This window comes from Gadus chalcogrammus, chromosome 13, assembly GCF_026213295.1.
Source record: "Gadus chalcogrammus isolate NIFS_2021 chromosome 13, NIFS_Gcha_1.0, whole genome shotgun sequence".
In the NCBI taxonomy this organism is placed as follows: Eukaryota; Metazoa; Chordata; class Actinopteri; order Gadiformes; family Gadidae; genus Gadus; species Gadus chalcogrammus.
The window spans coordinates 6,511,498-6,528,644 of record NC_079424.1 but is presented as its reverse complement, the minus strand read 5'-3'; the positions used below and the strand labels follow the sequence as shown (position 1 = coordinate 6,528,644).

The following is a 17,147-nucleotide window of genomic DNA, read 5'->3' as shown; positions in this document are numbered from 1 at the left end:
CGTTTTTAAAGCCTTGATGGCAAACCACCCACCCCCCCCCAAGCATGTTTGAATCCCGTACCTGCTTCCACACCGCTGACCTCGCTCGACATCGACCAGCCCGAGTGGCTGAAGGGAACGGGCAGGATGACAGACACAAGGGCATGTAACATCGCCTCCCTTGATCTGGAAGCGTATTACGTTCGCACTTTTTTTTTTTCACAGGCGTGCGCTACAGAACACAGTACTCACCTGTTAGCAATAAGACCAAAGCTCCAGTCCAGAAATGGCATTCCTTTGCATTCCACGAATTCTGTTGCACCAGGGGGGCTGTACAAACGTGGGCGTGCATGAGGCACACACACAAATAAACTGACTAAAGCGGGCCCCGAAAACACATAAGTGATCAATCAGAGTCTTGACAGTGTTGCCAAAAAGGTCGTCAGCCAACAACCACAGTGAATGTACCAGGTCTTCTGATACGCAGAGACAACACATGCACCGATTTCATTACAAAACCCGTACATCTCCCAGCTTTATTTCCCGAGCTGATAATGCTTGGCCTCTAAGAGTGAACCAACTGGCACCCTAGCAGTCGTGTTATCTTCCATACCTTTCGTACACGTGTGTGTTGCGCTGATCCCGAACAGCCCGAGAGGGAAGGCTGGTAGTGGTTACAAATTAGTAGGTAAGGTCTGCCGCCAAAATGTGAAATCATTCAGTCAAGTTGATAGAAAATGGACCAACTCTTAGACCATTATTCAGCAGAATCGTTCGGTTCCTGCTGGCTACCAGGGCTGCAGACGAGAAATCTGGCTTCCATTCCAAAACAGCAGGAGACCCAGTCCTCACGACTCATTAACACAAAAAACGTACACACACACACACACACACACACACACACACACACACACACACACACACACACACACACACACACACACACACACACACACACACACACACACACACACACACACACACACACACACACACACAATAAACCCTACCACACCCGCAAGCAGTTCATAATTCTTTAATTAAATATACAACCACTGCCTTTAAACATACATAAGAATATCAAGGGGCGGATTCGTTTTTACACAGAAATCTGCAGCAAAATGTGAGAGAAACTTGTTGACTAGATAAATGGCAGGGACAAGGGAATGGTTACACCACAGTTACCCGGCCCGTCCCTCACTGCTGGTCCTGGAACACAAACAGAGACAGATACATAACGTGCCCCATCCCTTTCACGTTGGCGCAATGCCTTAATAAGTTCAACGTTTAGCATCTCTGTCTACAAAGTGAACTAACCTTAACCATGTGGCCGTGCAGCAGATGGGGCAATCTCCTGTCATGTTGGCAGTTGGAATACGCCATCCCAAAGCCCAGGCCTGCACCCAGTGAGGCAGGCCATGTGTGTCCTGCCGAAGAAGAGTTATCATTGTTTAGATTTGTTCAACACACACACAAAACACACCACTACTGTCATTAGCCCATGCGTGGACAAGGGCAAGAAAGTTAAACAAAAGGAAAACACCATTCTGCTGACAGGGCTTATGTTATACAGTATACAGTTATCGAAACAGAGATGGCCGTCCTATCTCTCGGATGAATATGAGGACTTACGCTTGAAGACGAGGAACGAGAAGGCCATCCCCACACCGAGGCCAGTGACTACCAAAAAGCAAGGAAGAAGAAAGTGTTAATAGCGTCGTCGGCTTACACACAGACAATGGAGAGCTGTACCTCTGGAACAGCCTGCCCCACCGCTGGGGAAACGTGAGCATAACGGTAACACAACACCAGGCCCGGCACAAAGAGAACTACGTTACAATGAGACATGTGAATCCATACATGTGTGTCTATGTGTCAGTGTTGAGTGTCTGTGTGTGTGAGAACACAGGCAGGGTGTTATTAAAGACATACAAGGGGGGTGGGGATGGAACCGGGATTAAGAGACGATCCATTGATTGACACAAGGAGACAAAAGGCAAAGGGGTCAGAGGTGTAAAAAGGTGAGACTGTAGTCTGCATAACATAATAAAAACATACACCGAGACTGGGTGTGTTTGACAGACGAAGGCCGGGAGCTCCTCAGACATGAGGCGAAGTTTCAACGAGGAGGTGGAATGTGCTAGTGTGCTCAGTGCCACCTTTATACTGCTGGCTGGCGCGCCCAGCCCCGAGCCACCCGGCACAGTAGCACATAAAAACAACTATTTGGGCCCCTCTGACTCTCTTAATTGGATTCAGCGAGCTATGCAGCATGACTGATTTACCTCTGCAAGAACGCTGCGACCGTTTTGTATTAAACCATTGGCAAACGCGGCCCACTAGGGACAATAAAGAGCAAGCCATTCCAGATATTAAATCATTGACGGCTCCGCTATTATTTGCATGAACATTGTTCCAACTTCTGCTTAAATACAGAGTTTTTCATCTTGGTTAACTTAATGTCTCTTCAACCCCCTCCAAATGAATAAATGCCAAATATGAGATACGACCGAGAGCTTTTTCAAATAAAGCATGTCGATAAAATGTTGACAGGGAGAAAATTATGAGGACATGGTTATTTTGAGGTAAAAGCTATCTGGGTACATAGACAACTTTTTTGATTACATCATAAACATGAACATGGTGTGTGTGATATCGAGTACTAGATTTGAGGTTGTGTCCAGTGAAACAAACATGTTGCTCTTCAGGCCTACTTAATTGTAGAGAAGTGTGGCGCCCTCTATTGAATCAGTTCCATCTACCCACAGATCGCTACAATATAAATGTATTGATCTAGTGAGGGATTAAACAGGAATCCCCCCATGTTCTTGGGAATCGCGTGTTAATATCATGTCCTTTAATGCATACACGTAATGGTATTTTACGACTAATGGATAGATGTGAACCACCTTAGTTTGTAGTTTTAAAAACACATACAATTCATATTATAGCGTTTGTAATTTCATAACACACGTTTTGCATTTGAACTTCAATATAGGTAGCTACCTAAGCCAAAATACCCACAAACTAAGATACATTCTACGGCAGATAATCCTTGTCTGTGCGATGCGTTATGTAAAATACATTCAAACAGAAGTAGCCCTTAATAGATATTCTATGATTATAACCATTATTAAGACTGTCACTCGGATTTGTACGTCCTATTTGAGCGTTGTAGTAGGTCATTGCCTGAATCCTCAGTTTCACTGGCTAGCAAAATAAACGTGTTCGTAAACCTCATAATTTGCCCACAATGTGTCTCATAAGATTTATTGTGCAGATTATGCCCATGCATATGGTGGAATGACATAAATACCGGTTTTCACGGCGGTATCAGCAAGACACCGGTCCCACTTTAGTCCAGACGCATCTGCCATGTTTTTAAGCAGTCAGGAAATGCTGCTCACATCGCGATATGTGAGGGTAGTCATGTGACTTCGTCTTCAGTCTTAATTTGTTTGTAATGTTAATATGGTTTGAAATCATATTCCTTGTTCACGATACAGTTTGAAGAAAATAAATAAACGTATGTCAAGCAGCCGTATTCCATAATATATAGTCATTTTCTATACAAATAATGAAAACATATTTCTAAAGGACATTCTGTATATAAAGTTAAAACTTTTATTTATTCTTAACATATGTGCAATGAAAATATAATGAAATTGTAAACCCTATGTATTCCATGTCATTCAATTAATTTCAGAATAATTGGTTTTATTATATAATCCATATAATTTATTGACATATATATATCTTTTATTTAATTTTATTTATTAATTTATTAATATATTTGCACATAAAAACATATAGCTACATCTATAACTATATTTATAGCTATATCTTTATATATATAGATAGATAAATTGATTTGCTATATCCCCGTATTGTAGCGTCGTCTATGACACTACCCTCACCTTCCCTCTCCCTCTGCACCACTCCTCTCTTTCCATACTTGGCAATGCATTTCTTACTACTTTGCGATTGGCTGGTGTAAAGCGAGACCAGAATGACCCGGACATGCAAGCGTCGCTTGTTTTTCTCCGGCCTCCTTCCTGTACCCAGGTTGAGGAAGTGAATTCGCTGACAGGGTTGGGTTCTGTAGAGGGAGGCGAAAAGAAACATCTCATATTCGGTGGGGACAAAACACAGCAATAGTCGCGGGGAACCATTTATAAAACACATCAGTTAAAAATTGCAGGCTCATCGGTGAAATCATATTCCCCCACTGACATCGCCACAGAACTCCGCAGACATGGTAAGGGCCGCGGGCTGGAGAGGGATGGGGAAGGAGGAGGGTTTTGGTGGGGCTGTTGGCTACCGCTAACGAAGCGATACGGGCTAAGGGCTAAGCTAACGCTAACGTTAGCGCTCCTTTATAGGAGGTGGAGGCTAGTAACTTGAGAGTCGTGCAGGGATCATGTATATCAACCGTCAAGGCGTCTTAACGATTCGTCCTAGCCCCTGTCGCCCCTCTGCATTTTGTCTTTTTTGGTTCTCGTAAAGAATAACAATCGCTAAACTGTCTGCTAGTTAGCCTGCAAGCCATGGAGCTATTGCCAGACAGGATGCCCGGTTGGCTGCAAAATAAAGTTAGCACAGGATGTTTTGGATTCGAAAGCAAGTTGGTGTATTGCCTTAAAGACTATCCTGCATACATACACACCCCGGGTCCGTGCACTATACACGCACACGCGTTTAAAATAGACCAGCGCCGGGGTGCCTGTCGCTATAATAAGCCTCCTCTCTGCTGTTATTAACCATACAAGCGGCAACCCCCTTGTCAGTAGCTGTCTTGCAAGAATGAACGTCAGTAAAGTGTTTTGAAATGTAAATGAACAATTGTTTAACATCAATTCCATGTATGCCTGTATCATTGTGTACCATTCCAGCTATTTCATTGATTATTACATGTATGTATTTATTTATATATGCTCTGTAAGCCTAGATGCTGTGTATCCTCACTATGTCCACTACTTAAGGACTTGGGTAAAAAAACCTACACTGGCTATTTTAACACTATATCACTCGTAATGAGCAGATATTGTCGGCACATTAACTTGAATGTGAAACAACTCTGTTTCACATCGTTTCTAAGGCCAGGTGGTTTGTATCCCCTAGTCACCACTTTGTTTCTCAGCATCACCTCATCCATCCTCCTGGTGTGTTCCCCCCTGACCCCCAAGGGTTGTTGGTCCTCGCGAGTGTTTACAGGAGGCCGGGGGCGCTGGTAAACACTGTCAGGGAGCACAGGTGTCTGATGCTGCAGACTGAATCATCGACTGAGACAAGACTTTTAATACAAGCTAACAGGCTTGACATAGGCAACAGAGTGTGGAAGAAATTGCCATGGGAACTCTGTTTGCTCAGAGGGACCCCTCCCCCCCACCCCCCATACAGAAATATGTTTATGGAGAGGAATGGCTTTCTTTCCATCGTGATGTTCAGTCGATAAAGATGCAGCTGTGTCTACTTTCTAAGGTCCACACACTTGAAGTGATGCAATGCAGAGATAACACTAGTGAATGGTTTTAGAGTGAATCAGTTTCCTAAATGTTCTGTGGAAAGGAATATAAAGAAGAGCTAACTTTGATCTAGATCTTTACGCTGTGTGCCATTCGAAGAGTCAAGCTATTTTATCATTTTTAAGGTGGGTCACCTACCTGTTAAACACATGAATCACCAATGAGGAAATGTACAGGTCATTTTCGGGAAAATGCTTATCTCATGGTTTTGTAGTTCAATTCATTGTAAAAAGAGAAGTAAAACTTCTCTATTGGACCCAATAAAGTAATCCAAAAATATTTAGGTAGATTCAAAAATACATTTTACATTCAGGGCATTAGGCAGACACTTGAATCCAAAGTGACTCACGATATATCGCTGTTGGTACAGTGTACAGTATGTCAGCCAAACATTTGTGCATGTAAACTTTTGTTTAAAGAGTATCTGTTTAAAAACAGCCCATGGAAGTTTGAATGTCCTGAGTAGGGAGAGGCCACACTAATACAAATGGTGTGTGTCTATAGTAAAACACTGCAGTGACAGGGTTTGCTTTTCTGTGGCCTGGCTTAGTGGAAACCACACGTTTCCCCTCTCTGCTATCAGCCCCACAGTGCTTGCAGACATCTTTCTGTGCATTCCCAGGCATTTCGTGTTGTGGCTAGCCTGTCCATCTATACACACTGCTATCCTGGTATTCACTGCATACTTAGTCAAGGGGTTTCCCTGGGGGGGATAAGCTCAGCTATTTCGCCATGTCTGTTCTGCCTCTCCTAGGAATTATTACTATACTTTATTTGCTTACCCGCCAGGCTTAAGGAAATAATAACAGGCTGGTTAACTTAATCTTGAACTCTAGGCTATTTGTCAAGTTGCCGCAACAACTTCCAGGCAGACACTGTAAAAGTACAATGGAATTGACTAGTTCAAATCATGGCAAATATTTGTGCCACTTGAACAGAGACTTGTTCCTTTTCTGGATGGGCTTGTGGATGTGTTTAGATAATAATAATAATAATAATAATAATAATAATAATAATAATAATAATAATAATAATAATACATTTTATTTATAATGCACTTTATATTCAAGACGATAGATGTATTGACATTCCGCCTAAAACTGTTGTCTTTGGCTGTTGTAGACAATCATTGACGACAAATGGTAAACTTTGTTTGCTTTAGTGACACTGAGACATCACAGTGGGGAATGAGGTAGTGCGGGCTTGAAATACATCCCACAATGCTTTGGTCCTCCCTGATCTCGTACCCTCGTACAGAATGTAGCACACTTACAGCAGGACGGCCCGGTGGAGGGTTGTTAGAATACCACGAACCTCGGCCAACATTTCAATATTGAGGAAAACAAACAGCATTTTAGTGAGACTAATCTCGCTTTGCCTCGCCTCACCTTCAAAAGATAGGAAAACAAGCAAAGGTGGCTGTCATTAAACTTGCAACCAATGAAATCTCACTAAATAGCCAGAGACGGCGGTTCTCCTCCAATCCAATAGCCAGAAATACCTTATTCATGTTATCAAAATTAAAGGCTTTTTAATGCCAATTTGTCTGGAATAGTTCTGGCCAAGCTAGATTACTCGCCCCACTTTTGCTTAACTGGTCTGAATTTTCGCTCAAATCTTATTTGACGGCAATGGAACAAATCTAGCCTGATATCGGCAGACCAATTCCCAAATGCGTTTTAGTCTGGAACCGATCCGTTTATTAAAAGGGCTTATTTTATAAGGGCAAAAAAAACCACGGAAATTGCCTCTGGACGCATTGGATAGACCTACAACCATTCAGAGCAACAAAACGTGACACATCAGCAGCAGCAGCCATCTTGTTTGTTTATTAAATGCCTTAACGCCGCTCCCATAGGGCGCTCCTCTGTATCCTCATTGGATCAAACCTGGGCAACATTAAATATATGGTTGTGATTGGCCCGAGCCAGCCATGTCTGCCTGAAATCTGTCTGACTGGGAGGGGGGCCAGATGTATATATATAATGGAAGAAATTAAACATGAGGCCGCAGATTCATCTGGTTCCCAGGCTACAATAAATCAGATTCCACAATGAAACGGTGGTATTGATCTATTGTCTATCTGAAAAATTAAAACAACAGTGTCCTATGAGCAGGACATGCCAATAAAAACAGCTGCAGCTTTAAAATACAATTCTAAATTGCACCCACTGCCCTCTTAACTGTGTATAAATAGTCTGATAACATAAACGGGACGACAATGGCGACCGAAAGATGACCGCGTAGAACAGATTAATGGGGAGGGATGTGTATTGACCTTGTCATTGGTAGTCTGTTGACACTAGTTGTAACGACTCAGTTTGATGGATGATCTGATAAGGTCAAAGTCCTTTTCGGTTTCATTATATCTTTAAGGAGGAAATCGTCTCTGCATCGTCATCATTCGAAAATAACTTTGACCATTGTTGCCTCCAAAGGATAAACTTGTAGAAGCCATTCATTTTATAACATGCAATATGAACGTTGGAGCTGTGCAACGTCAAAGTCTACTGGCGGAATTAATCCAAGGTGTTTTGTTCTGCCTGGTTAATCATGTAATCATGGGACTTCCCTGTGCTTTGTTTCAGAACGACCAGCAGCTAGATTGTGCCCTGGACCTGATGAGGCGTCTGCCGCCTCAGCAGATTGAGAAGAACCTCAGCGACCTCATTGACCTGGTGAGATACCACCTGCCCGGCACCGTCGTATCAACTTGCCACATACACACGCGCACTGATACCCCCTCCTCCCCCAACACACACACACACACACACACACACACACACACACACACACACACACACACACACACACACACACACACACACACACACACACACACACACACACACACACACACACACACACACACACACACACACACACACACACACACACACACACACACACACACAGCTTTGTGACGGAGACCTTCCTTTTTGGAGTTCCCTGGAACAGCATTCCGTATTGCAGCAGTGTTGTTAGAGGTTTCTACTCTCAGAAGTTGGCCTAGAAATACTCTCAGCCAGCCAGGTGCAATCCCATGAATATTATATAAGGGATATTTACAGGGTTGTTCCTAATGTGTTAACATGTCTGTGTGTGGGTCAGTATTTTTGTTAGAGTGTAGTAGATCTAGTGATTAGGTCAAGCGGAATTTGATATTTATTTAACAACCTTTTTTTATATTTGTAATTTTCACGACATGGATACTCCCTTAGAACAGTTTTAACAGACCAAAGCCGTGTGTCTGCGTCGGGGTCCTGCAGCCACGGCGGGTTTGCCACGGTGGTGCCTCGGACTGCAGCCGTGATTTTTTTATAATTTTTTTTTTAAGCCTGATCTGAAATGAATGTTGTCACAGTGCTGGCAGCATTTGAAGAAGCGCCCGCTCACATGGTGCTGCCCCTTCCTCTTTCCACAACCCCACCTGCTAGTTTCCCCCCCACCCCCTATCCATTGTGTCTGGTGGTTGTTAGTGAGTATTAGCAGAACTGTCAGTAACGCCTGCATACTGCACACTCTGTTCTCTCCCCCTTTCCTTCGCCACCATTCCGGTCGGTTTCACCTCAGTTCACCTGTTTTTGTTCCCCCATCACGTGTCTTACCTTACATGCTCTCCCGACATACTTTCAAACACACGTCTGGGGTTGCCAGGTGTGGAGACCGTGTCAGGGAAGAACAGGGCTGTGTGTGTGGCTGTGTGTGTGTGTGTGTGTGTGTGTGTGTGTGTGTGTGTGTGTGTGTGTGTGTGTGTGTGTGTGTGTGTGTGTGTGTGTGTGTGTGTGTGTGTGTGTGTGTGTGTGTGTGTGTGAGAGAGGGGAGACAGACAGGGTGAGGGGGGGCAGGGGTCCGTGCCACTGAGTGAGCTGTCATTTTCTAGGACCTATTCTACAAGGTGCTCTACGGGTCAGAGATACTTCCGCAAATCTCTCTTGCGCCCTACCCTACTCACTCGTAAGATGTTGTAATGTGGAAGGAAGGAAAAGAGAAATTGGTTCCTTCATTATATGACTCAGATCGGAACCAAATGTCTCATGAATTTTGCATGGCAATAAAGGGGCAAAATCAACCTCTTTTGCATCTACTGTGTTCTATTAATACTGACGCACTCATCTTTTGCACAGACGAGCTGCCATCTACTTGTTGAATTGTGTCCTTGATTGGGTTACATTTCTCTTTTTACTGAACACACCTTTGTCACGGCCATGCCTCCGTGCTTCCTGTGCTGTGTTCAGGTGCCCAGTCTGTGTGAGGACCTGCTCTCCTCCGTGGATCAGCCTCTAAAAATCGCCAAGGACAAAGTGGTGGGCAAAGACTACCTGCTCTGTGATTACAACCGAGACGGCGACTCCTACAGGTAGGACTTCACAACTGCAGTTCAGCTGTGGCCCACCCACAAAGAGTTGACATATTTCTTTAACAAGATACATATTTGCTGAAATGTCTCTTCAGTGTGACTCAGATTAAAGCGTTGGACTGGGATGAATGAGTAGGGGTGGTGGTCTGACTCAGCACACCTAGGTTCAATACACTGCCCTTTGACCTATACAGACCAAGCAGTAGCCTTGTTTAACCAAATCTGTAAAGGAAGATTGTGGGTATTTGTTTATGTAAAAGAGGGCTTAGCCAAGGTTGTAAAGCGATAACAATCATGGATAGGATTTCACAGCTTTAGATGTGAAACTATCACCTTTTACATGTGAAACTGCTTTCCACTGAATTTTGATGGAAAGGATGGCACACATTTCTAACTCGTTTTATGACTGAAACTGAGATTGAATTCTATCTGCTCATGTCAAAAAGGTTTGGATTGTGTGTAATAAAGTATACACTATGTCTTCAAACTGTTACAGCCCTATTGTTAAACCCCTTTTTTACCATTTTAAATCCATTCAGATCCCCCTGGAGTAATAAGTACGAGCCCCCCATCGACGATGGCGCGATGCCATCAGCCCGTCTGAGGAAGCTAGAGGTGGAGGCCAACAACGCCTTCGACCAGTACCGAGACCTGTGAGTACCGGCCCACCTGCAACCGCCTTAAGCCCCAAAGACACCCCTGGGTCAGCTCCTAGAAGGTCCACGTCACAACGTGAAGACTTGTTCATAACAGTCGTGGATCTACGCTTACGCAAAGGCGTGCAGGACTCCCAGAGGTCAGCCACGCGTGTCTCGTTTCTTTGCTGGGATACGCAGTGATTCACCCCCGAATTAGCAGTGGCCTGACGTGGTTTTGCGGCTGCTAGACACGGGAATAAGATGAATGCACAAACACTATCTCCGGTGGATCAGCCGCTTCGCTGTATGACATTCAAGTATTATTCTAAATATTTTTCCTTGGAGAATTAGGGAGAGAGATTCGCTCCCGCGATTCCCAAGACACTGTCTCTCCGCCAAGTGCTCCATGTAGGAAGAGAGACTCCCGCTCGTGATTCCCGAGACAGTCTCTACCCCATGGGAGACTCCGTCTCGCAATTCCGTTCAGGATTCCGTTCCGGATTTCCTCGGTTCATTAACGTTTGGGTTCGGGAACCCAATCCCACACTGCTCCCTGTGTACACGGTCAGGTGACACGGGAGAGAATACATTTAGACAGCTGCGTGAAGGACTGCGTGTGTCTTCGTCGTGACGTGGATCTCCTGCCTTAATTCCGGCTTTAAATCCGGCTTTACTACATGCCTCCCTATTCTCCCCCTCCCTCCCTTTCAACCTCCTTCCACCCACCTCCCTTTCCCGCTACGCCCTCCCTCTAGCCCTCCCCTTTTACTCCTTCTCCCCCACCCTCAACACACACAGATGTCATGAGTGGTAGCCGACTAAACAGAACGTGTCGGGTCTTGACTCTAATGAACCGTGTTTGTCTCCTCTCTCCCTAACCTCCCCCTTCCCTCCCTATGCGGTGGGCAGGTACTTTGAGGGCGGCGTGTCTTCCGTTTACCTCTGGGACTTGGACCACGGCTTCGCCGGCGTCATCCTCATCAAGAAGGCCGGCGATGGCTCCAAGAAGATCAAGGGGTGCTGGGACTCCATCCACGTGGTGGAGGTGCAGGTGAGCAAACACACCTGCCTTCTCCGTCTTGTTTTTGGTTACTTCTGGCAGACGACCTCCACTCTGGGCGACCGGGAAGTTTTTGGTTTGAATTCTTTGGGTACAAGTGCGCCAAATCTGGGTGAATGGGGCGTTTCACTTTGTCTCGATCGTGTCGCTGGAGGCGGGGAGCTGTAAGTGCGTAGTTGGAACACAAACTGAGCCAGCACTATCAGACTGTACAAAAAGGGTCTGTAAACGTGTCGAAACCACATCGGGTCCACTGGCAAATGTAGAATACACTTCGTTGGTGAGTTTTCTTCGGTAGAATACCCCGTTAATGAAGCAGGAAACTAGACGTAACTCCGCCCCTTGCAGTTTGCGGATACAGGCCCAGCTCTGTGCAGTTAACCCCCAAGGAGTTCTGCAATGACATAGTAGGCCGGATCTGAGATTAGACTTATTTATTTTGGCTTGTTTTGCTTACATTCGGGCCGTCTAGCCCTTTGTTACTGTGTGTGTGTGTGTGTGTGTGTGTGTGTGTGTGTGTGTGTGTGTGTGTGTGTGTGTGTGTGTGTGTGTGTGTGTGTGTGTGTGTGTGTGTGTGTGTGTGTGTGTGTGTGTGGTAATGGCTGTGTGTTTGTTTCCCCGGGTGCAGGAGAAGTCGAGTGGCCGCACCGCTCACTACAAACTCACCTCTACTGTCATGCTGTGGCTGCAGACCACCAAGGCCGGCTCTGGTACCATGAACCTGGGGGGCAGCCTCACAAGACAGGTCTGTGGCGCGGCTGTTGTAGCGTGGGTGTGTTCTAACATGCGGCTCTACCACGTGTCCGCCCGGGACCCGGTTTAAATGTCGCATTCGGTGTCACCTCACAGATGGAGAAGGACGAGACGGTGGGAGAGTCCTCACCGCACATTGCCAACATCGGCCGCCTTGTGGAGGTACGTGGTACTGCACCGGTCCCTTGGCTCATTAATGAACGTCCTGTCGTTTCCATTTATCCACTCTATTGTGTGCTATCGAACATGCTTTTGTGAGGCAGTGATGAGTATGTAATTACATTCGAGCTTTTCTGCTGTTTACGCCGGGACACGTGTAGACATAGGTTCCCCCTTTTAATAGTTTTTTGGTATTTTTTTCTCTGAAGCACTTTGAGATTCTTGAATATAAAGTGCATTATAAATAAAATTGATTATTATTATTATAATGAAGCCACCTCGCTCCAGTTGTAGGTTCAGCCAGCCGTTTTAAATCTCATGGGATCCACACAAATGGCGCCTCTAGGATATGGAGAACGGCTAGCTCTCGTATCTTCATGGCCGTTCTTTTCCCTCCCCAGGATATGGAGAACAAGATCCGCTCCACGCTGAATGAAATCTACTTTGGGAAGACCAAGGACATCGTCAACGGCCTAAGGTAACGGCGCACGGAAGGCTCTGATTGGTTGGACTACTGTATCTCTTCACAGGACTGCACACCCCCAGGGTTCCCGGTGCTTATCCTTCATGCCTTTTTATTTATTCCTTTGCTTTCTCTAGGTCTTTCCCCTGCGTTTCTTCACGTTTATACCCTTGTTTATACCCCGTCCTTCAGTCGAACTTGTGTCTCGCTGAACTTCTCCTCATCCTGTCTTCATTTCCCGATCCCTCTCCTCATCCTCACCTCTCGCTCCCTCGCTCGGGGTCCACTCTCCGCTTGTCTCCCCCGCTGTTGTCTCCTTGTTTCCCTTCTCATTCATGGTCCCTCCCGCCTCCCTCTCCCTCCTCCCCCTCATCACGTCTTCATTTCCCAATCTCCCTCTCCCTTTATCGTCCCCTCCGGGTCCTCCCCCACCCTTCTCATTGTTTTCCTTCTCCTCCGTGGCCTTTCCCCCCCCCCCCCCCCCCCCTCTGCCGCTCCTACCTCCGGCCTCCCCCACTGTCTCTCCTCTCCTGATCCAGATCTATTGACTCTTTGCCTGATAACCAAAAGTACCGACAGCTCCAGAAGGAGCTGTCGCAGGTCCTGACCCAGCGCCAGATCTTCATCGACTAGGTTCACAGGTATAGCCTGGCATGGGAGGCCTGTGAATGCGCGTGGGTTGCATCAATGACCAGAGCTGATAAGGAATGCTGATGTCCCATCCTTCCTTTAACCCTTAACCCTTCCACTCTGTTTTGAGGCCGTCTCCATCTTCCCACCTAATACCTATGTTCAGATATGGAAATGGATTATGATTGTGACTCATATTTTTGTAAACCACAGCAGATCACAGGTCAGTGGAATCAACAAACAGCTAACCAACTATTTTGATGAGTGGACTGGTGTCCGATAACTAGGGCTTGCCAGAATACATAATTGAAAGCTTTAAATAATTGTCATGTTTTCCAAACGAAATTTCTAATATTTCTAAAAACATAGTCACAAACTGTGGCTATGAAAGATACGCACACCGTGAGACATTCCCACGCGGTGCGCATCTTTCCCTGCCTGAATCGGAGCTGGGGGAGACCACTACTGCACGATGGCATTTTTTTGTCAACTGATAGTTTTTCCTAAATCACAACAGCAATTTAACATCACTGAGGATTACTGCGTGGACCTCCGTGCATTTGGAATAAACTCAACGCTCCGAGTCCAGCTCAGCCAAGCTTCACCGTAGCCTAAGACAAGGACTAGCGCTGTTCACCCAGAGAGAATTCACATAGACGCTATTGTGTTTGACTGATCCCCATAAAGGGAATTATGTTTTGTTAATGAAAAGCCCATTGTTATTAGTGGGTAGATCTTTTTGGTATCTTTTGGCCTTGAATGACTGCTAAATATGTTCATTATGGAAACCCTTCTATAACATTAACCCCACCACCTGCCGCCATTCATATTCCTATACAATACCTAGTATTATTCCAACCAGTTATTTAAAGTCTCTGTCAGTCTCACCCATTCCCACATCGCAAGAAGTCAAAGTGTATTCAAATAGTTTTCTAATATCCATACACCAAACTAACAAGGGTTAATTTGGTTATTCAAATATTTGGGGACAGCCCTTCTTATAACAGTATGGCTATCGCTGGAAAATTGGCAGCATTTCAAAGAAATGTCCACCACATAATCAGTTTCGCAATAGAGCTGTGAATCACAGAGCTGTGTCCATATAAACACATCGGTATCGTCTGGTGCTTCGCCTTGTTCCCAGGGAGGGTCATGGGCTCAGGACTCCAGCCAACAAATGCTCATCTGGCCATAAGAGAATCCCTTTAACGGTGCCTGCTCAGAGGACTGTAGCAAAAATAGACATCATAACTTAAGGAGCTGTACGAATTGAAAGAAGACCTCAAAAACATGATTACTTGAATGAAGTCAAGGCCAAAACATCTGTCTCTGATTGCACTTTGTGCTTGTGTGTGTTCGTGTGTGCTTGCATGCCACAATCCAACTGAAGTCAAATTTGGCAAGATTATGTTCTTTTTGCAGATTGTTTGATAATGTTACCTAATTCTATTAGAGTAAATGGTATGATGTTCAGCACTAAACTAAAACACATGATTAACCCATGTACAACAAACAATATGCGCAACAGTTTTGCGTAGTGTGTCCGGAACACCTCTTCCGGGCCAACTGGACTGTGAGAGCGATATTCCCATGGCTAACGTTTGTCAAACATATTCCTACAACTAACCGCTTCCACTCCCCATGTCTCCACACAGGATGTGGATGAAAAATTCTGAAGAAAAACACCCCCCCCTTTCTGCTCGAGGTCGAGAGTGTTTTCTCATTGACGTCCATGTTCACTCCCATTGACTCTCTCGTCTCCCTGTCTCTCTCTCCCTGCAGGAGTGTCCAGACTCTGGCTGACAAGTCGAAGCAGGAGGCTCTGAAGAACGATCTAATGTTGGCGCTCAAACGCAAACAGCAAAGCTAGAGACGCTGCGGCCCGTGTCCTTCTGTCTGTCTCTCTGTCCATCTCTCTCTGTCTCTCTGTCTCTCGCTCTCGCTCTCTCTCTCGCTCTTTCGCACGCTCTCTCTCTCTGCCTCATTTCTGCCATTTCATTTCCTTTTTCTTTCTGTTTATTTGCGTCCCACCCTCCATACCCGTCTCACTCTTGCTGCACTCTTTTTGTTTCATTTGTGGACAAAACGACACAAAAAAAATGAGGAAATTCGTAGCTTATTTTTTAAATAAAACATTCACGCTTTTGTTTTGAGGCATCTCATTTATCACGAAAGCCATTTACCCCCTCCCTCCCTTTCTCTCTCTGTCTCTCGTACTATGAATATAATGATAGTATTGCAACGGTTACTGGTAATATTGTCTCATCCAGAACTGGGTAATAGACAACACAGACTGTACTGTTTATCAGGGGGGAGGGCTTTTGGCAAGACTATCAAATAGTCATCATTTCACATCCCTTTTATTGCTTTCCCCTATATCTTTCTTTTGTTTATCAAAACACGCCGAAAGCACCCCTAATTTATCTGTAAGGAAACCTAACCTGTCAATGTAGCTGCCATCTTTCAAAGGGTTGATGGGGGGAGGGGGGGAGCTGTGCGGGGGTGAGAGGGGGAGAGCCTGGGTCGAGGGGAGTGGGAGTCGGGTTGGGTAGAAAATGGTAGACTTTTACAAAACATGGGAATGGACTGTTAAACTCACTGTACATACCCATGCCATTAAGCACACACTCATCCCTCCCCCCCTCTCCCTTTACACTGTGTATAACATGAATAATGGTCTCCCCTTTTGTTTCGCTATCCTACTCTCTCTCTCTCACTGACTCACTCTCTCTCTCCCTCACTGACTCACTCTCTCTCTCCCTCACTCTCACTCTCTCTCTCTCTCCCCGTCTGTCTTTGTTGGGGGTCACAGTTTGTCTTGGCGTTTAACGGAAACTTTTGACCATTTCCGTTTCGGAGGGGAATCTTTTGTTGTATTTTGTTTTTATTTTGTAAAGCTTATGATTCATATTGTATTAGAGCCTCCAGCAACAATAAAAACGGTAAAAAGCTCCCCTTGGCGTCTCCATGTCTGAGTTATTAATCATATTCCATTGATGCCAGGGTGAGGGTGTTCCATTTGTAGGACCCGGCCATGCATGTGCTCTTCCTAATGTTACCCAGGAGACCTTTGAGTCATCAGCACCTTACTTTGATACGCGCGCACACACACACACACACACACACACACACACACACACACACACACACACACACACACACACACACACACACACACACACACACACACACACACACACACATTAAAGCAACAGACACACACACACACACACACACATTAAAGCAACAGACACACACACACACACACACACACAAATTAAAGCAACAGACACACACACACACACACACACACACATTAAAGCAACAGACACACACACACACACACACACATAAAGCAACAGACACACACACACATTAATTAAAGCAACAGAAACAACCTTATCTTTAGATGAAGTTACCTCACCTCCATAAGGCACTATGAACCCTAATTGCTCCGGGAGAGCTGGCTGTCACCTTTCGTAGTTGACTGCGCCATCGGTGTGTGAATGTGGGCATTGACCGTTGTAAGTCGCTTGGGATAAAAGCGTCTGCTTAATGCCGTAAATGTAAATTTAGATCC

General features: G+C 45.3%; 2 protein-coding genes across 3 annotated transcripts; one reads left to right on the top strand and one right to left on the bottom strand.

Moving 5' to 3' along the window:
* Positions 1–983: 983 nt before the first annotated feature.
* Positions 984–3,395, bottom strand: LOC130402174 (MICOS complex subunit Mic10-like). The gene is made up of 4 exons (XM_056606303.1): positions 3,296–3,395; positions 1,612–1,659; positions 1,297–1,406; positions 984–1,188 (listed from the first exon to the last, which is right to left on the bottom strand). The coding sequence occupies exons 1-4, from the start codon at positions 3,354–3,356 to the stop codon at positions 1,177–1,179; spliced, it is 231 nt and encodes a 76-aa protein (XP_056462278.1). The 5' UTR covers positions 3,357–3,395; the 3' UTR covers positions 984–1,176.
* Positions 3,396–4,000: 605 nt separating this feature from the next.
* Positions 4,001–16,540, top strand: capzb (capping actin protein of muscle Z-line subunit beta). 2 transcript variants are annotated; one of them, XM_056606290.1, is made up of 10 exons: positions 4,001–4,237; positions 8,093–8,182; positions 9,743–9,864; positions 10,404–10,517; positions 11,412–11,553; positions 12,191–12,307; positions 12,412–12,477; positions 12,876–12,952; positions 13,477–13,578; positions 15,350–15,438. In XM_056606290.1, the coding sequence occupies exons 1-9, from the start codon at positions 4,235–4,237 to the stop codon at positions 13,568–13,570; spliced, it is 825 nt and encodes a 274-aa protein (XP_056462265.1). In that variant the 5' UTR covers positions 4,001–4,234; the 3' UTR covers positions 13,571–13,578; positions 15,350–15,438. The 2 variants fall into 2 exon arrangements, with proteins under 2 accessions (XP_056462265.1, XP_056462266.1); XM_056606291.1 differs by lacking the exon at positions 13,477–13,578 and having other exon boundaries at positions 15,350–16,540.
* Positions 16,541–17,147: the final 607 nt, after the last annotated feature.

Coding starts and splice junctions, on each gene's coding strand:
- LOC130402174 (XM_056606303.1), bottom strand. CDS start 3,356: ATGGCAGATGCGTCTGGACTAAAGTGGGACCGGTGTCTTGCTGATACC. Junction 1,660..3,295: donor TGATACCGCCGTGAAAACCG/GTATTTATGTCA, acceptor GCTTTTTGGTAG/TCACTGGCCTCGGTGTGGGG. Junction 1,407..1,611: donor CTCGTTCCTCGTCTTCAAGC/GTAAGTCCTCAT, acceptor CTTCTTCGGCAG/GACACACATGGCCTGCCTCA.
- capzb (XM_056606290.1), top strand. Junction 12,478..12,875: donor ACATCGGCCGCCTTGTGGAG/GTACGTGGTACT, acceptor TTCCCTCCCCAG/GATATGGAGAACAAGATCCG. Junction 12,953..13,476: donor GACATCGTCAACGGCCTAAG/GTAACGGCGCAC, acceptor CTCCTGATCCAG/ATCTATTGACTCTTTGCCTG.